At 45.4% G+C, this 27,880-nt stretch overlaps 1 protein-coding gene across 1 annotated transcript in view; it reads right to left on the bottom strand.

The window, feature by feature from the left end:
* Positions 1–27,880, bottom strand: part of Mob3b (MOB kinase activator 3B) — a 181,204-nt gene that overhangs the window by 86,312 nt on the left and 67,012 nt on the right. Inside the window, exon 2 of the mRNA XM_075971217.1 lies at positions 26,601–27,215. Coding sequence (XP_075827332.1) covers positions 26,601–27,018 — 418 coding nt within the window. The 5' untranslated portion in view covers positions 27,019–27,215. The remainder of the gene's footprint in view (positions 1–26,600; positions 27,216–27,880) is intronic.

Below are 27,880 nucleotides of genomic sequence, written 5' to 3'. Positions count from 1 at the left end.
TGCTTTTCTTGCCTGCAGAGAATTTTTGTGGTTGTTAAGTATTTTCTGTGAACACAGGCGAGCTCCCAGTTCTTACCGAGGAAACTGCTCACCTTCTGAACTTTCCCCTTCCCACCATTAACCTCGTGAGTTCTGTCGCGGTTTGTTAAGCTGCTTTCCAGGCTGCCAGGAAAATAGAATTTCCTGGTAATGGATCACATTTCACCTGATCCTCTTAAACCCCGACCAACTGCTAGTGCTAATTCAGCCATTCCTTAAAAAGGTTCCTCCACTTGGAAACAGCTGAGGTTTTTGTAAAAACGATAGAAAAACTGACTCTGGAAATGGAAAAATTCTACTTTTTTAAAAAGGAACACATTTTTTAATTAAAAAAAAATTTTTTTTTTGGCCTTGAAAGGCCATTCTCTATCTATTCTCCAGGGAGGTGATGCTAGTTCACCCTAAGATTTAAAAATATACAAACAAACCCCATGAGTCACATTCAAAGAATCAAAAGTTAAACAAACAGCATTATTTGTCTCACTTAACTAGAGATGTAATGTGTCGGTTCATTTTGGTGTTAAATCGCATTCCAACCACCTTCCAAGTTGGCCCAAGGCTTAATTACCAAAGTTGAAAGGACAGTGAGAAAGAAAATGGGGAGGGAGGCCGAGGAACCCCTGGAGCTTCACAGGTGTCAGAGGGGATCCAAGGCCATCAAGAGGAGAGATTAAGCACTTTCTAGAAAAACAAGGCCTCTCTAGGGAAGACCAGCTTGACCTCAAGTGACAACAGGAACAGACTACTACAGAGAAAACACCAGGCCACCAATAAATCCAGCTCAAAAAGCACAGCACAGGTGGGGGCGCTTGCACTGTATCCCCTCCACCCCCACCCCCGTCCTGTCTTCAGCAGTGCCAGCTCTCTTTCTCCTCTCCTTTTGAAGCTGTGGGGTCTGGTACCAGGGGAGGTGTGAAGCTGGGAACCCAGGGATTCTGAAATGCAAAGCTCCGGAGACAGCCCCAGAGGGAGAAGAGATTCTTTCCCACATGACACCAAGCAGATTTAACTAAAATTTTTTCATACATGAAAGGTCACTAAAGTTGTGTTTTTCCCATTAAAGGCTGTATACAACCAATCAACATGAGAGACACACAGAGTCCTACGTATCAAGAGATCTCTTGGGCATGCTCAAAGCTGCTGCCTCGGGCTGGAGAGATGGCTCAGCGGTTAAGAGCATTGCCTGCTCTTTCAAAGGTCCTGAGTTCAATTCCCAGCAACAACATGGTGGCTCACAACCATCTGTAATGAGGTCTGGTGCCCTCTTCTGGCCTGCAGGCACACACACAGACAGAACATTGTATACATAATAAATAAATTTTAAAAAAAGCCGCTGCCTCATACTCCTGACTTGCCAGCTGCCGCACACCCCCAGCGGGTGGGCATCACAGGGCGGCGTGGGTTAGAGCTCAGCCAAATGCACTTGTGAGGGCTGGGAAAATGAAACGCGGCTTGGAAACAAAGGCAATCGCTTAATAGCCATTAGGAATGAGATTCAGAAAAGCAAGCAACGTCAGCCAAGCAGCCACGGCTTTCAGAGAAATAAAGCAGGACTGGGGCAGAGAAGGGAGAAAATAATTAAAGAGAAGCAGCAACCTGTCATTAGCGGGGTCAAAGAGAGCGTGGGCAAGGCAAGGTTTCGCTCTAATAGTCATTATGACTGATTATGACCAACCAGCCAGAGAGGTACCTGCCTTCCTCCCTTTGCTTCCTCTGCTACCCTCCTCCCTTCCCCTTCCTGCTCCTCTCCTCCTCTTCTCCTTCTAATCGCCTCTCTCACCGAGTTTCTTTCCTGTGTGGTAATGACTCCATTGTAGGATCACTGCCATATGGCATGTTAGAATAATCTGTAAAATTAAAAGTCCAACTAGCATTGCCATATTGGCAAAGCTTTTCTTTTCTAATTATTTGTTGTGTGTGTCGCTCGCAAACATGTGCTCCACAACATGCGTGTAGAGGTCAGAAGACAACTTTCAAGAGTTGCTTCTCTCCTTCCATCATGTGGAGCCTGGGGACTGGACTCAGATGGTCAGGCAGCAAGTGCCTTTACAGGACGAACTGTCCTGCTTGCCCAAGCTTTTATTTGTATCCACTTCATCCCTGTTTCAAAAGAGCAATGTCCATGAGGAGCGCTTCAGCAAGGCCTCACCCAGTGTTCTTCACAGGGTAACCATCAGTGTGTCTCTTCAGCCAGGGTTGCGCCCCCTAACCCATGTCTCCCGTTCAGAGCGGTGCTGTCACTGGCAATCTTTCCAGGTAGTAGAAAGCCAGAACTGCGTGAACTCTGCGGTTCTAGTCTCATCCCCCTTTCCTCTAAAACAGTTTGGGAAAAGGAGATTCGCATGAGATTCAAGTCACAGCTCCGCATCATCCAGTATCCTTTTTAGTCTTCACAAACAGTGTAGAGTGTGTGTGTGTGTGTGCGTCTGTCAGTCTGTCTGTGTAGAGTGGAGGAGTGTTGAGGGGGGGCAAACTTAAGACTCCAAGAATGAAATAAAACAGGAATGGGAAAACCAAAATATTTTCCCAAGTCTACTGAAAACAGGAATTACTCCCCAGTTACTTTCTCAATCTGTGTGGAAACCAGAGAAAGATGTCAGAGAGAAGATTTTTTATTTTTCTCCTTGAGAATATTGTCTTTCCTTTAGAAAAAGTAACATTTTCCTTTTAAAAATATTTTTAATCGAAATTGCTGGTTTTCAACCAAATGTCCTCAAAGTTTTCAATCAGAAATCATTCTGTCCCCGTCCATCTCTTCCAGCTCCAAACACATTTTTTAACCTACCAGGCCCAAGCCATAGCTACTATCATGGCTTGTCTTAAGCAGCAAGATGATTTTGCATACAAATTACAATCACCGTCAGAGGCTCAGTGCATACAGGGATGCAGAACACAGCACAGACATCAGGGAGGGCCAGGGAGATGGCACAGCAGGAAAGAACACTGGAGTTTTGATTTCCACCTTAAGGGAGAATTATTTCCCCATCTTTTGCAGAGCCTTGGGTACTAAGTGAGCCTACAGAACACCACTCCTACCCTATAAGCTAATCAAGTTATAAAACTTCCCAAAAGCCAACAGCTAAGGGAGGTAACATGGCGAACTGTCAGCCCCTTAGAAGTACTGTGACTTACAGACAGGGAGGAAGCCTTTCTGTGCACGCTCAAGGACACAGGAGCTGTCGTTTACAGTTTTGGGGCTGCTCTCTCCGGACTCTTTCGATCACTTCTGCCTCTCGTGTGGTACTCAGAGGTGTCTGTTAGTTTTCCAAAGATGCTATCTATGCTCTTCCCACTTCAGGGCCTTTGCAAGTGTGCCTCTTGATTTGCCCCAAATCCCACTCACTTTCCCTCCTATTTTACCTTAAACATCACTTCTGGGGTGTCCCTCTCCATTACATTGTGTGCGTGTGTGCGTGCGTGCATGTGTGTATGTGTGGGTATATCTGTGCCTTTTGTGACTGACACATGCATCTTCCCCTTGCAAACTTCTCTACTTCTATTTATCTATGTTCATTTGCCACCTTGTGCAAGGTCCGTGGAACATGCAGCAGGCAGCGCGCACGGCGCTGGCTCTCAGCACTGACAAGAAGACGTTCTTGCTCTCAGGAGCTTTCTCCTCTTGGGGTATCTCACTCCACCACAGGACTGCCGGGTCCATGAGGAGGCACGTTTGCTTTGTTTGCCCCATCCCCCTGCGTTTAGCACCCGAGCTGGGTGGCTGCCACAGGTGAAACAGTACCTCTGCTGATGTGTAACTAGCCTTCTGAGGTTACTCTTGTGCAATGAGTAAGTACAGCTTCTCAGTCAGGCAACTTCTGCCACACAGCTGTGTTCCTAGGCAAAGATAATTGCTCAGGTTTCAGTTCCAGTGTATGTCTGATGTGCATGCATGTACAAGTTTGTGTGAGGGTTCACATGCATATGAGTGCCCATGCATGCAGAGCCTAGAGGCTGATGTCAGGCATATGTGAGCACATGTATACATATACTAGAGGTTATGTCAGGCATATGTGTGCACATGTATGCAGATACTAGAGATTATGTCAGGCATATGTGTGCACATGTATACAGATACTAGAGGCTGATGTCAGGCATATGTGAGCACATGTATGCAGATACTAGAGGCTGATGTCAGGCATATGTGAGCACATGTATGCAGATACTAGAGGCTGATGTCAGGCATATGTGTGCACATGTATACAGATACTAGAGGCTGATGTCAGGCATATGTGTGCACATGTATGCAGATACTAGAGGCTGATGTCAGGCATATGTGTGCACATGTATGCAGATACTAGAGGCTGATGTCAGGCATATGTGTGCACATGTATACAGATACTAGAGGCTGATGTCAGGCATATGTGTGCACATGTATACAGATACTAGAGGCTGATGTCAGGCATATGTGTGCACATGTATGCAGATACTAGAGGCTGATGTCAGGCATATGTGTGCACATGTATGCAGAGCCTAGAGGCTGATGTCAGGCATATGTGTGCACATGTATGCAGAGCCTAGAGGCTGATGTCAGGCATATGTGTGCACATGTATGCAGATACTAGAGGTTATGTCAGGCATATGTGTGCACATGTATGCAGATACTAGAGGCTGATGTCAGGCATATGTGTGCACATGTATACAGAGCCTAGAGGCTGATGTCAGGCATATGTGTGCACATGTATGCAGATACTAGAGGCTGATGTCAGGCATATGTGTGCACATGTATACAGAGCCTAGAGGCTGATGTCAGGCATATGTGTGCACATGTATACAGAGCCTAGAGGCTGATGTCAGGCATATGTGTGCACATGTATGCAGATACTAGAGGTTATGTCAGGCATATGTGTGCACATGTATACAGATACTAGAGGTTATGTCAGGCATATGTGTGCACATGTATGCAGATACTAGAGGCTGATGTCAGGCATATGTGTGCACATGTATGCAGATACTAGAGGTTATGTCAGGCATATGTGTGCACATGTATACAGATACTAGAGGCTGATGTCAGGCATATGTGTGCACATGTATACAGATACTAGAGGCTGATGTCAGGCATATGTGTGCACATGTATACAGATACTAGAGGCTGATGTCAGGCATATGTGTGCACATGTATACAGATACTAGAGGCTGATGTCAGGCATATGTGTGCACATGTATACAGAGCCTAGAGGCTGATGTCAGGCATATGTGTGCACATGTATACAGAGCCTAGAGGCTGATGTCAGGCATATGTGTGCACATGTATGCAGATACTAGAGGTTATTGTCAGTTGTTTTCTTCAATCACTAACCACTTTGGTTCTTTAACTAAATCTTTGACATTTTATTTTATTATTTTGCATGCATAGGTGTTTTGCCTCTATGTATATCTGTGCACCATGTGTGCTGTATCCCTAGGAGCCAGAAGAGGGTGTCTGTTACTGTTGTGAATAACCACGTGGGTGATGGAAATCGAACCTGAGTCCTCTTGGAAGAGCAGCTAGTGCTCTTAAGCACTGAGCAGCTTTTCCAGCCCTACCTTACGTTTTTGAGACAATCTCTCTCACTGAACCTAGAACCCACTGATTCAGCTAGATTAGATGGACAGCAAACCCAGAGGTTCCCCTGTCCTCACCTCCAAGTGCTAGATTATAGGTACATATAACCACACCAGGCTTTTTTATGTGAATGGTGGGGTCTTGGGTTCTCATGATTGTCTGACAAACACTTTAGCAACTGAGCCCTCTCCCTAGCCCCTGATGAATTTAATTTTCTCATATGACTTTTATGAAGGAATTATTGATTATTTTGTCTGTTATAAGGAATAAAAATGAATAATTGTACAAGACAAATAATTCCATTGTGAAAAATAATATTAAGAAGGGTTAGGAGCCGGGCGGTGGTGGTGCACGCCTTTAATCCCAGCACTTGGGAGGCAGAGGCAGGCGGATCTCTGTGAGTTCGAGACCAGCCTGGTCTACAAGAGCTAGTTCCAGGACAGGCTCCAAAACCACAGAGAAACCCTGTCTCGAAAAACCACCAAAAAAAAAAAAAAAAAAAAGAAGGGTTAGGAGCTAGAGGCAGAGCTCGGCAGGAGAATGACTGCCTCCGGGTGCAAGACCCTGAGTTCATTCTCCAGCATCAGAACAGGAGAAGAAGGAGCTGAGTGTAGTGGCTCATGACTGTAATTCCAGTACTCAGGTGGCTGAAACAGGAGGATTGCCATGAGTGATGTCAGCCTGAGCTATTTAGTAAATTTCAGGTTAGCTAAACCTGGGCTACACAGAATCTCATTTTCTTTTCTCCCAAACCAAACAAAAGAAATATGAGACATAGAGAAATATACTGGAACTATGTCCCATTATTTCGGACAGTTAAAGATATGCTCTCCAAGGGAGAACAAGTTTGACTGAGACCGGAACCAAGAAGCAGCCACCAGGGCTAGGGATGTAGTTGAGTTGGCAGAGTGATTGTCTAACATGTAGGAAACTTGGGGTTGAATCCTAGTACCACATAACTGGGTATGGTAGTGTGTGCCTGGATTCCTAGCACTCAGAAAGTGAACATGGGAGAATCAGAAGTTCCAGGTCATCCTCTCAGTGCCTTAGTGACTTTCTGTTGTGACGCTAAAACACCATGACCAAGGCACTTCAAAAAAGAAAGCATTTAATTTGGGGCTAGTCTTTGACTATTATGGCGGGGAGCATGGCGAGGCAGGCAGCTATGTCACTGGAGCAGTAACTGAGAGCTCATATAGCAATCAATCACAAGCTCAAGACAGAGAGAGCTAACTAGGGATGGTGTTGGGGATGGCTTTGAAACCTCAAAACTGCCCCCCCAGTGACGCACCTCCTCCAACAAGGCCAGGCCTCATAATCCTTCCCTAGCTGGGAACTAAGTATTCAAACATACAAGTCTATGGTTTGAGGCCAGCTTGCGTTTTTATTTATTTATTTATTTATTAAAGATTTCTGCTTCCTTCCCGCCACCGCCTCCCATTTCCCTCCCCCTCCCCCCATCAAGTCCCCCTCCCTCATCAGCCCAAAGAGCAATCAGGGTTCCCTGCCCTGTGGGAAGTCCAAGGACCACCCACCTCCATCCAGGTCTAGTAAGGTGAGCATCCAAACTGCCTAGGCTCCCACAAAGCCAGTACGTGCAGTAGGATCAAAAACCCATTGCCATTGTTCTTGAGTTCTCAGTAGTCCTCATTGTCTGCTATGCTCAGCGAGTCCAGTTTTATCCCTGGCTTTTTCAGACCCAGGCCAGCTGGCCTTGGTGAATTCCCGATAGAACATCCCCATTGTCTCAGTGTGTGGGTGCACCCCTCGTGGTCCTGAGTTCCTTGCTTGTGCTCTCTCTCCATCTGCTCCTGATTTGGACCTTGGGGTTGTAGTCCGGTGCTCCAATGTGGGTCTCTGAGTTTTTTAAGACACTGTCAGGGGAAGGAGGAGAGAAAGAAGAGGAAGAAAGAGGGAAGAGGGGAGGATAAAGAGGAAACAGCTACCTAGGAAAAGACACAGGCCCAACAAACCAGACATAAGGACTGGGACGGGCAACGTGTGAAAGTAGAAGGGGCAGGAAGGCCAGGCGGTGGGGAAGGAGCAGGAAGAAGGCTAGGGTGGCTGGAATCTGGGAGGCAGGGGGAGACGTTGCAGAGGACCACCAAGGAGCCTGCTCAGGAAGGGGTCAATAGGCCAAGAGAAGGGTTTAGGGTTTTATTAGCTGCACTAGGAATACACTCAGGGTTTATCTTTCTTTGTTTTTAAGTAGGGAATTAATTTGATCTGATCATGCATCAAAAATAGTTATTGGCTGTGTGGAAAATTAGCTCATGAGCTGTGCCCCTGTTGGCACTAAGACCTCCTAGAATCTCAAAGATATTTAATAAGAAAGTGAAATGGATCTGACATTGAAAACGTGGCCTTTATTAAGGCATCGCCTCGCTTTAGTTCCTCGTGGTATTTTCAAGCCACTGATAGCAACAGGTCTCATTTCCCATCTTTCCCAGACAGTCAAAGGGCCACGACTAGTTTCTACTTTATTTCTTTTATGTAGTCTATTTATTGATGATACCATAGATGCGATCCTTTTGACAGATAGGTAAAAGAAAGACAGGAAACAGGGTGTTTCCGAAAACCCCCTTCCTCACTACAAAATGCATAACACTGTCATCGGAGCTCTCTTACACCTGTCACACTCATGATTCAGGAGCAGTGAGCTATTCAAGGAAGGCAGAGTCATCCTCGGGGGTCATATCTGCTTGTCTTACGTTTAACTCAGTTTATCTCCAAGAAGAGGGTTCTTGGGCTTGTTGTTGGTGTATCTGTTTCATTAATGCCATTATAAATCTACTGTTGTATCCTTAGTCTAGAACCTTCTTCAGGTAAACAGCAGCAGCAGTTGCTGCTGCTGCATAGGAGAGAAGTTTCAATGGGAGGCAATAGGAGCCCTGACAGATCCAAGAGTGAGGTCAGGGCTAGGGGCCATCTTGATGGGAAGTGAATGAGGGAACCAGAGTCCATGGGCAGAGTGCTGAGGCAGGGGGACAGAGTTTGGCTGAGAGTCAGTAGGGAGAGACTGGCAGTGAGGGGAGAGGCTGGGTCACGGGTCTAGACACCAAAGGTGGGCTTCCCAAACTAGGCGAATCTTTGATAAACCAAATGTCCCTGCTTACTTAAATTTGCACAGTTGGCTTTGAGAATGTCTCCTTGTCATCTTACCTGGAAAAGGCTAGAGTAGTTCCTATTTAGTTCCCGTTTCTTACGAGCCAGCAGAGTGCCACAGCAACCTGTCACCACCTAGTCACTGGACAACACCGGCCAGAAGAACACGGAGCTCCATCAGTCCCAGGACTCGCTGCCGACCACACAGTCCTACCCCAGACTATCCCACAAGTCAACGTGAGATACTTTCCCAAAGTAAGAGGGGACGGAGAAGTCAGTCACCTTAGTTTGAAAGCAGGAGACTGACCATGCCTGTCTGCAGGGGCTTTGTGCTTCCAGGGTCTGTTTCTGGAGGCCCCAATGAGTTGTCGACATATACAGCTTCTGATAGGAGACACCCACAACATCTTCTCTGGAGAACTACAATACTGGAGATCTCATTGCTGATAAGTATCATGCATTTTCTATGTGCAAAACCCAAGAAACATTAGAGTTTGGAGCTGCCTAAGGAAACAGAGTGACTGGTTGAGCAGTCAAGAGAAAGGCAGACTGAGAAGGGACATGGGGCTGAGGGCTAAAAGTCAGAGCACTGAATTGTATCAGTTCTCTCGACTATGAGGCCCCCAGCACTGCATGTAGCTAGTGGGCACATCCTCGCTGTTTGAAAAGCTACTGTCCTCACTTTCTTCCTAGCCGGGAAGATTTTTATCTTCAATCCCCTCCCCAGTACAATCAACTTCAGCACAAAAACAGCGATTGAACCATGTGCTTCTCCTTATGAGTGGGAGGTTACATCCCTGACAGAGGCCTCCTAGGTTCATCAGAGCCTGAGTAAAAGTCCATGTATTCAAGAAAAGCAAGAACGCCAAGGCATGACAAGGAAGCCCTTATTTTAGCCATGTAGAATTTCTTGTTCAAGGGCCCTAAGTTCAGTGTGAGACACTAACCCTATTTTTCAAGCTACCTTTTTTTATTCTTACACGCTTCACGTAGCTGTCCTCTTCAGGTACTCTCTGTATTTATTTGTTTGAGTATACAAAGGCATGCAAGTACCTGTCAAGAATACTCATGGGCCAGATGTTCCTGGGAGAGTGTTGGGCATTGTGACCCATACCCGGAATTCCAGCATTCACCAGGACGACCGGAAGATGATGAGTTCAAGGCCAGCCTGGGGTACTTGGTGAGACTGTTTCAAAACAGAAGTGACAAAACAAAATCCAGCCAGCCAAACGAAAACTCCCCAGGGGAGTCTGAAAAACCTACGCCAGACCTTTTTTTTTAAAAAAAAAAAAAAAAAAAAAAAAAAAAAAACACAACCTCCTGGAGCCTCACTCGGGGCTCTCATTTGGAAAAGAGGCAAAATCTATTTTTCTTAAAATATTGGAGGAAAATCATTGAGCACACAAAAATCATTTGAGGAAAATTCATAACACACACTCAAGGAATGGTAGACATCATTACTGTGGCAACTGGATAAAATGGAAGTTAACCAATCGTCTTAGCAAGACAAATGTAAGATAGCCCCCTGACACCAGCAATCCAAACACCTCTAATCGACAGACAGCATCCGGAAACCCCATTAAGGTCTGTTTGGGGGGAAACGCCTATTCACCCGCCTGTAATAGTAAGCAAGGCAGCCATGTCTGTCTACCGCTGACAGTGTCTCCTGTTCATAGGGCCTGCTTAACGATGAATTCAACGATCTGTGCCCTTGGAGAGAGCAAGGTCGCAGTTAATCCCATATGGCCATAAGGCAAACGCTATACTTTCAAAGTGTTTCTGTATTTCCTTCCCCATAATCTTGGCTGATGCTTGACATTCTACAAAAGTATGTGCTGTTCTACAACGAGAGGCTCATGACCTCACTGACTCAGAAAGCTACCATGAATGTAAATACTGCATAACATTTGCAAGACGGCTAACAGCAGTGGTCTCTAGTGAACTCTCTACTGTATAATACAGTAATTATATCACAGCAATGCCATTTAAATTTTAATATGCTTCCAACATGGACATCAAGTACCAGCGATTAGTGTCTAGTCAGGACTTTACGGCTCATTAGGTTAGTATGGACGTGGCAAAGAGGAAATCACAGAACTCATATTTTTTTTCAGAGGTTAATTAGCATCTTTGCTTTTGTGGTCCAAAATAATGTCTGTGGTGGGGAGACACCATGACTGCACAGGTGAAAGGGTGCCAGCATGGCTGAGTGAGCACCGCACAAGGTTATGTCCAAGAAAGGGCTCTTGAGTTGGTTTAGATTATTAGCGTGAAGCACTAACGTCACTGTTTAGTGAGACACACTGTGGGATCCTCAATGCAGTCTTAATGTATACTCAGTCAGCACTGTCAAGCGTACACCAGGCAGGGAACGACCTTGCTTGCTTTATATGCAGCTGGGACTCTCAAAGCACTGATCCTGGAAGAGCCTTTGTGGATCTTGTGCAGGAAGGTTTCGGTTCAGGATTGCTTCCCTTCTCTCTTCCTCTCATTGTTTCTGTATTCCTGAAAGAGGGTCTGCTGAGGCCACCGCTGGCCTCAGACCCGCTATACAGCCTGGGAAAGAGACCTTGTGCTCTTGACTCTCCTGCCTCTATCTTCTAAGAGCTGGGATGGCAGCTGGGCCACCATAGGCTTAGTTCAGGACGGCTTTCTATCTGAGTTGACGAGGTCCTGTTGCTTCTTATGTGGGTCCCTGAGGGTCCTTCCAGAGCCAAATCCCCCCTTTCCCACTACATATTTGGGGTAACCCTGCCTGGGAGAAAAACAGTATATCACAATAGACAGGACCACAGAAGCAGACAGGAAGACCGGACATGAAAGACTTTTTGGTAAGTCAAATACTGTAACTCTTCCCGATTAAAAAAAAAAACATTTTGGGGGGAAGTAAACTTTTTTTCATTAAAAATTATTATATTGTATTACCATGCATATAATGGGCTTGCTATTTGTTGTGAATTAATGTTTTATTTCTAAACTTTTAAATTTTAATTTCTAATATGACAATTAATAAATATATATGTTAGTTAATATTTCTCAACTGCACCAAATCTAGATATACCTGGGAAGAGTGAATCTCAACTGAGAATTGTCTCCACCAGACTGACTGTGGACATGTCTGTGGTGCATTTTCTTAATGATTGATGTGGGAGCGCCCCCCCCACACTGTGGGTGGTGTCACCCTTGGGCAGGTGGTCCCAGACTGTGGAAGAAAACAAGCGGAACAAGCTACCAAGCAGTGCTCCCCTTGGTCGCCGCCTCTTGACCACTTTGGCCTCCCTTGACGACGGACTGTGCAGCCTGTAAATCAGATAAACTCTTTCTGACCAAGTTACTTCTGGTCATGGTGTTCATCCCAGCAATAGGGAGCAAGCCAGGACAACCTAAAACCCACAGAATCGTTCAGGATTTCCAGTTGCTTTTGAATGTATGAAGACATCTTGAGACAAAAATTGAGAAGGAATGTTCTGAATCTGTCTCATTTAAGTGTGTGTGAGTGTTAAGATACGTGTGTGCCGCTGCATACATACAGATGTCAGAGACCAACTTTCAAGAGTTAGTTCTCTCCTTCCACCGTAGTTTCTGGGGGCTGAACTCAGCTGCCAGGCTTGCACAGCAATGCGTTTATCCGCTAAGCCATCTCGGCTGCTCACCTGCCCCACCTGCCTGCCCCATCAGCCTGCCTGCCTGCCTGCCTCCCTCCCTCCCTCCCTCTCCTTCCACCCTTCCCTCACTTCCTTCTGAAACATTACTCTCCTGCTTAGGCTGGCCTCAAACACGTGGGCATCCTCCTCAGCCTCTGGAATGCTGAGAATTCCGGTATCACCACCATACCAGGAACCTCATTTAAATGTGTAAAAATTCCGATTCCCTTTCCTGCTCCCGTCTTCAGACTTTACTGCCACCCAAAATGATACCATGTATCGTGTCTTCCCTATATGCCAGTCATGCGCCTATCTGCCCCAAATCTCAAGACTCTTTGCCAAGGACAATGGGAGCCGTAGACCGGACACTTGAGAAGGACATCCAATGCTCCCATCTGCTCCCACTCTGGGCTCAAGAAATACAGCACTTTCTCCTTGGTTCTGCATCCTGGTGAATGGACTTGCAGTGTGCTCCTGGCATCTGCCGGGCTGTTTACACTCCTGGCTACAGTAATAATCTCTCTCCCTCTGTCAATCTACTGTAAGTGATGGCTTCCTGTTCCTTTTGTCCAGCAGGTTTAACGCAGTGTAACTGTTTTTTCTCTTTGAACAAATTTGTTCACATTCTCCAAGCGAATTCCTTTTACTATACTATCTGGTGAGGGGTCTGTTCTCCTGCCTTAAATGTAAGCTTTCAGAAGTCATGATATGCCAGGTGGTGGTGGTGCACGTTTTTTATCCCAGCACTTGGCGGGCAGAGGCAGAAGGATCTCTGTGAGTTCAAGGTCAGCCTGGTCTACAGAGTGAGATCCAGGACAAATAGGGCTGTTACACAGAGAAACCCTGTCTTAGGGGAAAGAAAGTTATAAAGTTATGATATAATGGTTATTCCTGGTGGTCAACTTGACTACATCTACAATTAACTAAAACAACAACAAAAAAATAGGGTACACCTGTAAGGGATTTCTGCTTAATTTGAAGTAGGAAGATCTACTTCTAAACTGGACTAAAGGCATATGCCTTTAATCTGGGCCCTGTCTTCTGCTGGAAACCTATATAAGGAGATGGAAGAAGGAAGATTTTGACCTTTGTCTGCTTGCCCTCGCCTTGCTAGCAAGTCCTTCACTTCACTGGCCTTAGAGCCAGCTTCTTTAGGATTCCAGCTTATACTAAGACCAACTGAAACATCCAGCCAGTAGACTGAGCAACTTTTGGATTCTTAGACTTTTTGTTCCTGTGATTGTTGGACTAGCTGGACCACAGCCTGTTAACATTTTAATAAACCCCCTTATATATAAATAAATACAAATATATAAGTATATATACCTGTATGTGTATACACACACGCACACGCACACACTCATTCTATAAGTTCTGCTTCTCTGGAGAACCCTGACTAATACAGGGGATTTCCTGGTCTTTAATTCTAAACATGAAACCGTGATGGCAAACATGTTAGTGTCATTATTATACATGTGTAAAAATTGAGGCTCGGGGAGAATGAATTTGTCTCACAGAGGTGGGTCTCAGACTCTACGCTGAGTCAGAATTACCTGGAAAACTTCAAGACACAGACTTCTTCTATACTACCTCCAGAAATTTCTGATTTAAGAAACCTAGGGTGGGGTATCACTTTTCTTCAAAGTTCACAGGCAAAGCTGATGTTCTGGGCTGGGGAGCCTGTTGGGAACCCCTGCCCTCAATGGTACACAATGGTGGGCAGATCTTTCCCCTGCACTCTACGGCAGTGTGTTCGACTAGCTCAACAGTGGGAAGGGGACCCTAAAACAGCCACACATAACTCAGTCTGAGATCAGAGCCCAGATGTGTACCCCATCATTCCTCCAGTTAGCTCTTATGGATTCTAAGTTTTTAATTCAAATGCTCCCTTCTTTTGCTAGTCTAACACCTTCTCAAGCTTTAAAGATGCGCCATGATCTGGTACTGAATTTATCAGGGTGAAAGGGCGACAGACGGATCCAACTGTATTTGTCTTGTATTAGTTTACAGATTTTCAACCCTGGTCCTTCTTACTAAGTAGTTAAAGTTAGTCCAGACAGGCACCATGAGTCCCGAATGTCCATCATTTCGATATATTTTGTTATACACCGATTCTAATATATACCTCCTCAGTTGCCTCAAGGACAAGGCACTAAGGTTTCAAGACTCATCCTCTGGGTCTTCGATAGGAAAATGACATTTCAGTTTGGCTTTAGTAGACCATGCCTGGCCATACCCAGAATTATCTTCACCTTGTTAGCCATAGCAGTAAGCTGGACTTCAGGGGTACCAATATATGTATGCATGGTTTTTTCCCTGAGTTGTTAAATGGCCATCCTTTAAAATCAGGGACTGTATGTTTTGAGATATTGCTAATCAATGACAGTATTTCGTGTCTCATGTCAGAAAGGCCCATAAAAAGACTCTAAGAAAACAAAGCCCCCAGAGATACACATACCCCTTGTACCACTGGGTGTCTCTTTAAATAAGTGAAAATGTCCACTTTTTACTGTTCTCATCTTTGTGGCTGGTGAGAAGACAGAAGAAAGCAAGCATAAATTACCCTATAGCCATGTGGCTTCATCAACCTCTGCATCTTTCCTTTGGATGCCTGGATGGGAGGAGGTGAATTCTTTCAATACAATCATGAAAGTTCTTCCAGGAGCATTTGTACGTTAGAGGCAGGCATGGAAAAGTACATATAAAACCCCAGCTAGGAAAGAAATGCTAGGAAGGAGGAGAGTGACATTACTCTGACCCCCTTTGTCTTTAAGTCACTGTGTCCTTTGAGTGAGGGAGCGCTATAATGTCACTGGATGCGGCTTTGTCGTTGGGCAAATCTGGCTTTTCAGCCTGGGTCAACCATTTACTACAAAGGTAACTTTGGACACTTATCTATGTTTCTTCATTTGAAATGGGGACAAGGATTAATTATTAACTAAGGCTGCTATGAAGATTAGAAAACATATAATCAAAGACTTAGCACACCAGTGGACACAGATTAGGAATAAATTCAATTTAGTGTAATTATTGCTCAAATTTTGAAATTCCTGCCTTACATAAAAATGGATTCTACTACATTCAGCTGATATTGAAGTTTCGATTAAGTGATATCCTAATGGATGTGGTTATATTTTCTCAGATTATTCTAACTATGACACAATCCTTACTTTTTCCTTAAATTGGAAAAGAAACATAGGGACAAATTTCACTAGAATTTTCCTTTATAACTAAGCAGTATAAACTACAGAAACTCGGGAGTCGTCCCTTTTCGTCACTCTGAGAGGGAAACGAAGGCAAAGTTCATTCAACAGTGAACTCTCACACTAAGTGCTGAATACGCACCACGTCACACATTCTTTTTTTTTTAAATATTTATTTATTTACTATGTATACAATATTCTGTCTGTGTGTATGCCTGCTGGCCAGAAGAGGGCACCAGACCCCATTACAGATGGTTGTGAGCCACCATGTGGTTGCTGGGAATTGAACTCAGGACCTTTGGTAGAGTAGGCAATGCTCTTAACCTCTGAGCCATCTCTCCAGCCCCCCACGTCACACATTCTTAACACAAAGCCTACAGCTCCTACTGCTCCTTGCCAGGTGAAGAGGAAGGTCAGGGGATGCTAGGACAAGAGGCGAGCCCCGAACCAGCATGCTATTTCTGGAAGACAAGCAAAGCGAACACACCCTGTGCTCCGACAGCGACTGCCCGCAGATGGTTTCCTAGCGAGCTGGTGCCTGTTGTTGAAATATTTGCCGTATTTCTCTCCAGAGACATGCAAAGGCAGTTGGCCTCCGGGTAGGCCTTTTTGTTTCCACTGAGAAAGCCAATAATGAACAGTGTCTCTGAAGGCCATCACACGTGAACACTAGGTAATCAACAACAGTTCCCAGCTCCCCCCTCAGCTCCCGGCGGCTGGGGCAGGCGTGGCAGTTGAGATGCCGTGGATGTCATCCTCAGGTATCATGGTGCCTGGGTCCCTTTGTGTTGCCTGTCACATCTGCCATTTTGCATTGAGATTCTAGCACTTCAGCGGAATCAGAAGCCAGGGAGAACCTGCTGCTGCCAGCAGATCTACAGGACATAGGAAATGGAAGACAGAAGGAACTGCTCACTGTGGGCAGGCATTGCTCCCAGAATTCCTCACTGTCCTGCTGGTCACCTGGGCTGGATGCTGAGGAATGCCAAGAGGCCATGTTTCTTCAGAACGAACAACTCCAGTTTCTCTTTCCTTAAAGACACACATTCTAATTTCTAAAGGCATGAACTAAGAATCAATTAGACATAATACTAAAAGGAATTCATGTGCTAAAAGGATTATTGTCCAATTCCTGAAAATGGCTCAGCTGGTAAAGGCCTTGCTGCCAAGCCTGGGCACCTGAGTTAGATCCCAGGAACCCACATGGTGGGAGGAGGAGAACCAGCAGCTGACCTCTGACCACCACAGATGTATGGTATCTCTCTCTCTCTCTCCTCTCTCTCTCTCTCTCTCTCTCTCTCTCTCTCTCTCTCTCTCTCTCTCTCTCTCTCTCTCACACACACACACACACACACCATCAGCCACCCATACACTCACAAATAAATAAATAAATGTAAAAAATGAAATATTAGCCCAGTCACAAAATAAATGCCAGTTCCTCACAATTCTCAGGATGCTTCTTTCCTTTAACGTCCTCTGCCAATCAGGTTCCATTTTCACGGGAATAATTTTTTGACTAGTGGGCTATCTCATGCAATACGTTCTGCTGTCTGCTGCCTCCTATGAAACATGAACGTCTGGTTGTGGACGTTCCTGCCTCACGCTGTGCAAAGCAAGAATAGCCATCCAGTCTCACAAATGTTTACCTTTGCGTCTACTGTTTCCATAGAACAAAGCAAAAGACGGGTGATCAACCCCGTGGCCAAATGTTTGCGGGCAGCGAGGCGTTTGTACCCTGTGCTCTCTCACCTCCGTCTACCCCATGGGTCTGTTTGGATCACTGAGACTGTGTGGTATCGAGGAAACTGACTTCCCAGCATCTCTTCTCCACTCCCAACAGCGTGCCAGCTGTAGCAGGCAGCGTGCAACTGAATACCCCCAACGACTCCATGACGTGGGTACTTTTCTGTCTAGTCTATCATCGAGAAAGCAGCTTTGGGGGACTTAACACTGGCTAGTGTAAGTTGCTAACAGTTCAGGCAGCTCCATTCTTTAGAATGTTTCATCTTTCTGCAGCATCATTGGACTAGAAGATGTAAGGAAAACTTGGAATTCTCAATTAGAGTTTGAAATTAGCACCATCCAAGCCCTACCTGCAGAGGCCCTCAAAGAGAACATATCCCAGCACACACACAGGTATTCTGAACACAAAGTCTGTCAGCCACTTGCCACAGACGGAAGCCTGAGACGGGTTTATAATTTGACTTCTTTCAGAATGGCAGCGTCATTTGAGCTGCTATGCACTACCTAGAGGACAGGTGGGATACTGGCCATGAGCAGAGGGGAGCCCTCCAGAGTCAGGGCACTGCTGAGATGCCTTCCAACTTCAGGCTGACTCTCCATACCCCTCTGATCTCCACAATGCAGCCTTGATTACACCATGGCTCCATCCAGCCAATGAACAACGGGGCGAAGGCAGCAGATGCGCCTTCAGGTATGGCTTGAGTTTTAAGTCTCTGGCCTCCTCTTGGGTATCAGCTATCCATCCCATCTCCCTTCCCTGCTGGTGCTGAGATGTAACCGGATGTCACCCGAGACACGGCCATTAAAATTACATAGCATTGGCAATAGACAGCTCCGTGTGGTTCAGGTAATTAGCCCCGGTTTCCAGGGCAGTTTCCAGGCCCTCTGGGCTCCCTCTCTGGGTCTCCTAGCATACCCGGGGGGTGGGGGAGGGATTTGGGGGCATCTCTTGGGATTTGTTGAGTGGGGATGGTTATTTAACACTGTCCTCATTAGCTCCGCCACCAAGTCATCCACAGTCTTGGGTTCACTGTGTGGGGGAAGGGACTTGAAGCTCCACAACAGACCATCCGTTCTCCAATGGCTGCTGGCCAGCTGCAGCAGAGTGGAGTCAGCTGTCTCTGCATGTTGTCCATGAACAAACAACTGAATAAACTTGGGTGGCAACAGAATCAATGCGGGGGAGGGGGGGCAAGTTTTTTTTTTAAAGGAACAGGACCTTCGAATGTCTACGTTAAAACACTCGATATAATCTACATTAGACTCAGAGCCCTGGGTGTCTTCAAGTTTCTCCCTGTGAGCGGTGAGAGTCTGCCTCTGGGCATCCCCTAGAATGCACTACAGTCAGGAGTAAGCCAGGGATTCTCGGCAAAGAACACTACAGACATGAGGGGCTGGCATAGTTGAGGACATGGGTGTTCCAAATGTGTTCTGTATTGTTTTATGAAATACCGTGCGAGTTACTGATGCTTTTGAGTCTTAGTTTCCTCCTATGAGAAATGGCAATGATAGTCTAAGCCTTACTTAGTTTCCAGGTTAATGACAGTGGACGCCAGAAGCAATATGCATTCAGAAAATGGCAGCTTTACTGCCATGCCCTTCCAACCAGCAAGTTCTTAGAGCTAAACAGTTTATCGGAGCCCAAAAGATCCATCTCGTAGCCAAAGCTCTGGAAGCTCTTGCCCATTCACAAGGCCGTTTGGGGGAAAACGAGATTCTACCGTTGGCAGTGATTCACCTGTAAAGCAGAAACAAAGCCAACGGCCACAGACATGCTTTGACAGCGCTTAACCCCTCCTTCAGAGATGCAGTCCAAGCCTCTGAGACGAGCACTGGCTTTAATGAGTAGACCTTCCTGGGTGTAAGGAGTGGGCTCCGCCCCTGCTAGTCTAGCGAACCCGTGCTCACCTTCTGCTGAGGCTAATTTGACATGGAACACAGGCAGATTTAGCGCTCAGTCTTCTGGAAATCAAGTGGGAGACCCTGACTGGCGGCAATTTCTCCAGAGATTTGGGTGTTCTTCCCTGAAGCCAGGAGTCGCTCTGACTCCTGGAGTTTTCCAAAGGTTTGAGAGATGCCCTTAAGGGTTTGAGATCCTCATCACATCAACAAAGACTGACAATGTCTGTAAATCTTGCTGAGTCTACAAGTCTGTATTATGATTCCGCAGATATTGTTTATAAACTGCCTGGTAATTTCCAGGTGTATGGATGATAGTTGCGGAGGTGGGAGGGGAGAAAATAGAGGGGAGAAGAGGAAAGGAAAGCCAGTTAGCACAGGAATGTCTTCAGTGCCCTTTATGCCCCAGGTTCTAATGTGACCCCCACCCCCGCACTCCGCCATGTTGATCCTTAAAACAGCCTCACGAGGTCAGAATTATACCCTTGGTTCCCAAACGGAGAAATGGAAATTTAGAGCTAGCACGACCCAGCAGCACGTGAGCAGCAGAACGAGCTTATTAGAGCCAAGCAGTGCTTTCAGCAGGCTGCAAATACATCTCCCCCCACACGTCCTGTCTTGTCCGTGCCATACAGAACGACTTCAAAATCTGAAAACGCAAGCGAGACATCCAATAAGAAATGGAAGGTTAGAATGGACATGTTAAACATAACTCTGACTTCTCAAATCCCGAGTCTGAGATGCTCATCGCTGCGTATGTTTTTGTTTATTTATTCTTGCCATGCTACGTTGGAAGATGATGAAATCATAGGTAGGAGCTGAACGAGACTATGGTGGTGCATGCCTTTGATCCTAGCACTCAGAGAAGGCAGGAAAACCAGGTGTTCCAGGTCAGCCTGGGCTGCACAATAAATGTAGGCTCATGAAACGGGTGGTCAAGGGGATACAACTCTTTCCCCAACGCACTTAGAAAAATATACAGAGTGATTTGGAATAACTAGACATCTGGGCATTACGTAAATGGCTCGAGGACGTGGACTCTGTCTGCTTTGCTCCCAGGGTAACTGAAACAGGACTTGATCCCAGGCACGCACACACTAAGCACTCATGGAACGAACGAGCGAATGAGTAACAGCCAATTCGTCACGGGTCATTGTGGACCAAAGGATGCGCTGGCCTGTGGCCAGTCTCAGAATGGAGCACGGGACATTTGCAGACCCTGAATTGTATTTTCTAGACATCTCAGTGCTGACTTTTGTTTTCTTCTAAAAGAGCAAAAGCCAAAGCCAATCATTTTTAAATTTAAAAAAAATTAATGAAACTTTCTCTATACTAATCATCCTCCTAAAACTACTGGTTGAGAATCATCCAGCATGGGAACTAATGATATATTCTCTGAACGGTACAGTATGGTAAGCACATAGACTTTTGGCCACCCTTGCTCACACTGACTCCTAAGTTAGGTACCATCTGTACAGTTCAAAGAAAGCCCCTTAGACTCCTGGCGACTAAGAGTCACTCCACTGAGCTGTTGCAAGGACTACATGAGATTAGCAGTGGCAGCTACAATGCAGGCGCTGCAGACAAGAATTTGCTTTACCCCTAACTTTCACTAATCTTTCCCGCTGACTCCATTTATTCTAAAACTGTAGGTGTAGGTGAGATCATGCAATTGTGTCTTACAAACTCTTCTTCTGCCTCTACAGAGACTTTTTCAAAACCCATGAGTCAGAGGGCTCTGCCGTCTCCTTTTGTCTGAGCATCAGCTCTCCGATGTTCAATCCTGTTATATAACAGGGAAGCAGGGAAGCTGGAACCAGAACAGAGAGGCACTTTTGTAATTAGGCAACAGTGTTTCTTTTAAGTCTGTGGCTTTCTGTTTTCTGTTTGGGTTGTATCTTTAAGAAGTAGAATCAAAGGGAGGTGGTCCTTGCTTCGGCAGTTACTGCTCTTATAAGGCTTCAGCAGGGACATCTGCTGGGTTCCCACCAAAGGAGGCCCGAGGTGAGTTCAAGGGAGGGTGGAGGGCCTGTGGCTGACAGAGGCTGCACGTGTTTGTGTCCCCCATCTGAAAAAGCTTGACTCCTGGCAGCATGCGCTCCTAGTTAAACTGGAATCTAGCAGCAGACGAAAGGCTGGCTTTCTTCAGTGTTTCAGTGGTGGAGATCAACAGCTGTTTACATCCTTCATACCTAACTAAGGGTGAAGCAGCCACATCTGTCACTGCTTTCCGGTTCTACTTCCTTGGATCACAGTGGGGAGGTTAGTTTGAACCCTGCTTGGTTCCTGGGCAGGAACACTGACACGTGCCCAGGCTTCTAATTCTCAGCAGATCACTCCGTTTCTCATCCTCTCAGGATCAACTGTTTGCCTAAAGTTTTTTTTTATTTTATTTTATCCTGACACACATCTTGATCATTTCTGAGAAAGACTCATAACAACACAAAGATCAAAAGCGAGGCAGTAGGATGGACTTGGAAGGAGGATGAAGGGGACACGATGGAGTGCGCTGGAGGAAGCACATCTTCTGAAACACAGCACCAATGCCCCGCTAACACCTGAGAACAAACCTCAGCTAAGTAGGACGCCGATGAACACTCATGGTGACGGTGGATGCTGGAGCTTTTCGCTGACCCCTTGCTTGCCATGTTAGAAATGTTAGAGAATGAAGCCAGGCAGGAGAGAGCTTGCTTTGTACCATGAGAACTGGTTTTGATCTATATGTCAAAACAAAACAAAATAACCCAGACTGATGGCACATGCTTATAATCCCAGTGCTGGAGAAGCAGAGATGGGTGAATACTTGAAGCTCATTGGCCCAATCAGCCTGGTCTAACTGGTGAATTCCAGGTCAAGAGAGATCATGTATTAAATAGGTAGCTAGGACCTGAGAAGGGATGTCTCAGGTTGTTTTACAACACGTGTGTTTGCGCACATGCACATAGAATCACACATGCAGACATACACAAAAGAAAGAAAGGAAGTGTCTTAGAGTTTTCTTGCTGTGAAGAGACACCATGACCATGGCAGCTCTTACAAAGGAAAACATTTAACTGGGGTTGGCTTGCAGTTTCAGAGGTTGAGTCTTTTATCATCACGGCAGGGAGCAAGGTGGCAGGCAGGCAGACATGGTGCCGGCTACATCTTGATCAGGAAGGCAACAGGAAGTAGACTGTGACATTGGGGGGGTATCTTGAGCATAGGAAACCTCAAAGCCCGCCTCCACAGTGACATGTTTCCTTCAACAAAGCCACACCTCATCATAGTGTCACTCCCTATGAACTTACAGGACCAATTACATTCAAACCACCACAGAAAACCTCATGGAAACAAGCGCTAGGTAAACCAGAGGGGTGGTGTGGTCGTTTGAATAGGTATGGCTGGTTTGCTCAGCTGTTTTTGTTTTCTTCTTTAAAGATTCATTTATTTTATTTTATGTGTATGGGTATTTTGCCTGGATGCATCTGCAGATTATATAATTTATGTACCACATGCATTGCCTAGTGCTATAAATCCCCTGGAACTGGGGTTACAGATAGTTTGAACTGCCTTGTGGGTACTGGGAACTGAACCTAGGTCCTCTGGAAGATTAGCCAGTGCTCTTAACTCCTGAGCCATCTCTCCAGTACCTCAGCTGCTTTCTTCTAGAACCCAGGAGCACTAGCCCAGGGGTGGCACCACCCACATGAGCTGGGCCTGCCCACATCAATAACTAATTAAGAAAATGCCCTAAAGGCTTGTCTGCAGCTGATCTGATGGAGGTAGTTTCTTCACTGAAATACTGTCCTCTCAGATGACTCTAGTTTGTATCAAGTTGACATAAAACTACCTAGTAGAGTGGACATTTCTCAGCAGAAGACATGTAAGTAACTGACAGGCATATGAAAACATAAGACATATGTTATTTATGTATTCAATCATCAAATATACAAATGGATATGCCTGAATAAAGAAAACGTGGCATATATACATAATGGAATATTTTCAGTCTTTCAAAGGAAGGAAATCAGGGCTGGAGAGATAGCGCAGTGGTTAAGAGCACTTACTGCTCTCGCAGAGGACTTGGGTTCTGTTGCCCAGAACCCACATGGCAGCTCATAACCGCCCATAACTCCAGCTCCTGGGAGTCTGGCATTCTCTTAACATACACATAAATAAAATGAAGGAAGTCTTTTTTTTTTTGTTTTTTGTTTTTTTTCGAGACAGGATTTCTCTGTGGCTTTGGAGCCTGTCCTGGAACTAGCTCTGTAGACCAGGCTGGTCTCGAACTCACAGAGATCCGCCTGCCTCTGCCTCCCAAGTGCTGGGATTAAAGGCGTGCGCCACCACCGCCCGGCAAAAATAAGGAAGTCTTAAAAGGCAATCTTAGCCAGGTGTGGTGACACACATTTATGATCCTACCACTTGGAAAGCTGAAGCAGTCCAGGCCAACTAAGGCTATAGAGTGAGTTCCAGGCCAACAGGCCTACACATGGGAACTTGTGCCAACTCTCTGTCTGTCACTCTCTTTCATCATTTGCAATAATACATATGAAATTTATGAATTATGAATAAACTGAGTGTGGCACACAAAGGCAAATATCATACTATCTTGCTGCCCTATCAAAAGGCCAAGGCAGTTTCCTTATTCAACCAATGAAAGCAACACATAGACAGAAGAACCTCCTACATCACTATCTTACATGTAGAATCTAAAAATGCCTAGTTTGTAAGAATAGAGTAGAAAGGAAGTTACCAGGGACTAGCAAGAGATTTTATTCAAAGGATACAAAATTTTAGCCAAAAAAGGAAAAAGAACAATTGTACAGTATAGTAACTATACTTTTTGTTGTCTGATGTTAAGTTACAGGTTTTAAAGTCGCATTTAAGAAATTTATTATTATTATTATCATTATTATTACTATTGGCAGGGCTAAAGGTTTAAACCCAGGACCTTGGCCATGCTGGGCAAGTATTCCCCAAGATCAGGGAAACTGTGTTTTGAATATTTGAATAGAAAGCCCAAATAATGCTGACAACTCTAATCTATATAAGTTAATATTTCCTTAAAATTAAAAATAATAGCTGTAAATAGTGGAACAAGCATCTAATCCCAGCACTCAGGAGGGGAGCAGGTAGACCTCTGTGAGTTGGAGACCAGCCTTGCCTACAACAAGTGTCAAACAGCCAGAGCCACATAGAGAGACCCTGTCTAAACAATAAACAAATGACACCTGTGAATTAATTCCATTTTAAAAGGAAGAATAGGGAGCTGGAGAGATGGCTCAGAGGGTAAGAGCATTGCCTGCTCTTCCAAAGGTCCTGAGTTCGATTCCCAGCAACCACATGGTGGCTCACAACCATCTGTAATGAGATCTGATGCCCTCTTCTGGCCTGCAGGCATACACGCAGAAAGAATATTGTATACATAACAAATAAATAAAAATATAAAAAAAAAATAAAAGGAAGAAAAAAGCACCACATCAAGCATGGAAACACACACACCGAAAACTCTTTTATCGGGGCCAGCAGGTAAAGGTGCTTTCCCACAAGCCTGGTAACCTGGTTCTCTCCTGGGATGCACTAGGCCGAAGGAGAGAACCAGTTCTTGCAAGTTGTACTCTGACCTACACACACACACCTGGCATTTGCCTTTACACACACACAGACAAAGTGTTTAAAATAACACACTTTAAAGTACTCTTCTTGGAAATTCCTAAAATGCACATTGACATACTAAGAACCCTGTGCTGAAAGACAAATCCTCAGCTTCCTCCGAATTTCCTGAACTTATTTTTTTCTCAGAAGGAATCCTGCTAAGATTCCTCAGAACATCAATGCTGTGGAGCAAAGAGACAGAGAGTTTAGTCTGTATGCAAAATGATGAAGGAAACACCTAGAAAAGAAAGTGCTATTATTTTCTATGGGAACACGGAGACATCTGGTACTCCCGAGAACACAGTCTAAAATCACCTGTGATGCTCTCCATTCCCCAAACAGATATCCAGAAGCTGCCTCCCTCTTAAGCAATCCAAGGGTGCTGTACTGAGATATTTGCTCTGCAGCTCAAAGTGGCAATGGCGGCAGTGCCCAGAGTTCAGAGTACCCTGAAGCCAACATCAGAAGGATGATACCGAATCATTCTTGCTATATTAGACACTCTGCACATGACATTAACAGTTCCTCCTAGCACAAGCAGCCTCTCATAGTAAAATTAAAGTGCATGAAGATAAGAATGAAGGATTTCCCACCCTTCAGAGATGTGGAATACCTACTCAGGAGGGTTTCTGGGAAACTCCTAGGCAATACTGAACACCTCACCTCCTTTCTGGCAACAAGGGGCAGGAGAGGAAAGCATGAAGAGACTAGACAAGTTAAGGCGAAGCCAGGACCCTGACAAACTGGTTTATGTGCTGAATACTTCAAGATGCACCATACCAAAAAAGAAAAAAACAAGACGCACCCATACTGGACCAATCAATTTATGTCTTTTTTTTTCCAGTATAAACCTAATTATTTCCATACATCCCTTCTCAACTTGGGGACACCTTTCCATCTGCAAAGATTTCAACAGACTTCACCATGTGTTTTCATGTGCATACATCACGTACTATACACATGTTTTTTGTCCTCTCCCGATAGGACAAGAGTCATTCATGAGTGCCCATGCAGGCTCCTGGCTCTGTGCTAAGAACTGGAGACATGGCAAAAGAAACAGGAGTTCTCATTCCTACTGAGCCTTGGATGTGAAGCAACGAATTCCAGACCCAGCCTGTCCATACACAGGAATCCAATAGCTAGCAACACAAAGAGGAAGGAAAGGCTGAGTCCAAACCCTTATGCTGTATGGTCGATAGCACAAAACAAGCCGAAATATCTGCAAACGTTCCAGTCTGCCTGGCAGTTAAGAGAGTTAACAGTATAGCCCGGAAATGCAGTAACCGTGATTAGAAGAGACGAAAATGCCAGGATCTTTATTTCCCCAGGATATGAACCCCTGTGGGCTTGTTGCCCAACTAATTTGTACATTCCCATAATGTGATTTTTAGTCTTGAAAAGTTAATACCAACAGTAGTCACACCCCAATCAATGCAACCTTGCACGTCAATTAGCCAAAAACCAAAAATCTTACCAGGCTGAGTAGAATTGGAATCTAGCCCTAAGAAAGCCAAGAAGATCCTATCTAACATTTCCTAACACTCCCAAGCATGAAGAATGTATACCACTGAACTCCACAAGATCACAAATAGACAGACCGTAAATGAGCTCCACCCATTTTAATCAGATTCATGCGTATCAGATATATAGCTGATGGAATTTAGGGAAACGTGGCTGCGATCTAGTATTCAAAGACAGTGTAAGACTCATACTGTGAAAATTTTATCACCTCTGGACAAAATGGGACAAAATACCAAAAAACACACGTTAAAATTTCGAGGCACTCACCAACACATGTCGGAAATATGTCCTCATTGTTGATCTGGACTTCAATCCAATCCATAAGCAGGTTCATGTACTGGGGAGCTGGTAGTGCAGTTGGCTTCTTATACTTGAGGTCGTCTTGCCACCGATACTCGTACTTGGGACCCCCTGACATCACGGGGCAGGTCCGCTCAGTGCAGAACTCACAGATGGTGCCGTAGATGAGGTTGATGCGATTGAAGAAGTCCACCACGTGCACCGCCACCCAGTCATTCTGGTCCTCCCCGCTGGGTAACTGCACAGCTGCTCTCAGGTCCACACCCGAGTTGAGGGATGCCTGAGCTCGTTTATGCAGCTCGAACCTCTGCGTGCCAGGTTCAAATTTCCTCTTGGGCCGGAAGGTCTTGTCCTTGTTGAACACTTGCTTCAAGGCTATAGACATGGTCTCCTCCTTGTCTCCCTTCCTTTTGCAGGAAGCAAAAAGGCACGTGGGACTTTTCAGTGAGAGATCACAGCCCAACAGAGTTTTCCACTGCCAGCCCTCAGGCCCCAGTCTTGCAGCCTGCAGTTTAATTCGATTTTAAATGGCTCCTTCCATCTTCCTCTTGAATGATCTCCAAGGGAACCTCATGTTCCTTCCTAAAGGTGGAAAAGAAAAGGGAACTTATGAGTGCTCAGTTCGTGTGTAGGAACTAAGAAAGGCTTAGGGAAATTTCCACCTTGCATTCCTGGCTGTGCTTAGTTCCTATGGGTCTTGTATATGAATGTGGAGGTTAAACTATTGCCCTGCGGGGTGCACTGGTACTGCGAGCTATGCAAACAACTAAAGAAGAAAGGGTGCTACCCTTTTGTTCTGTGTGGTTCCTGTCAAATCCTTGCTGGCACTTCTCTGTTTGATCCAAAGCTAAGGGCTTTTCCAAGGTGCCAAGAGTGTGTTGGGCAATGATTCCGTCCTATTGCGTGACTACTCCTTTTTGGAGACTAATGAGTAAGCATAGATTGTCTCTGACTTCACAAAGAGAGACGGTGGGGCCAGGTGGCTATCATACCAGGAGCCTAAAAGGAGCCAGGGCTCTGCATCTGCTAGACCTGCAAGGAGTGATCAAAACGGTCAATTTAAGCCCTTGTGGGTCATGTATAATGCAGTTGAGAAAACTGAACTGCAGAGCTGAGAGAGAGAGACAGAGACAGAAATGAAAGGAACAAGGAGAGGGCAAAGAGGAGAAGAGAAAGAATAGAAGAGGGGAAGGAGAGGGAGGGGAGGGAAATGGGAGGAGGTGGAAATTTTTAATAAATAAATAAAT

This window comes from Microtus pennsylvanicus, chromosome 5 (genome assembly GCF_037038515.1).
Source record: "Microtus pennsylvanicus isolate mMicPen1 chromosome 5, mMicPen1.hap1, whole genome shotgun sequence".
NCBI classification, from domain to species: Eukaryota; Metazoa; Chordata; class Mammalia; order Rodentia; family Cricetidae; genus Microtus; species Microtus pennsylvanicus.
The sequence above is the reverse complement of the archived record's forward strand: the minus strand, read 5'-3'. Positions and strand labels throughout refer to the sequence as shown.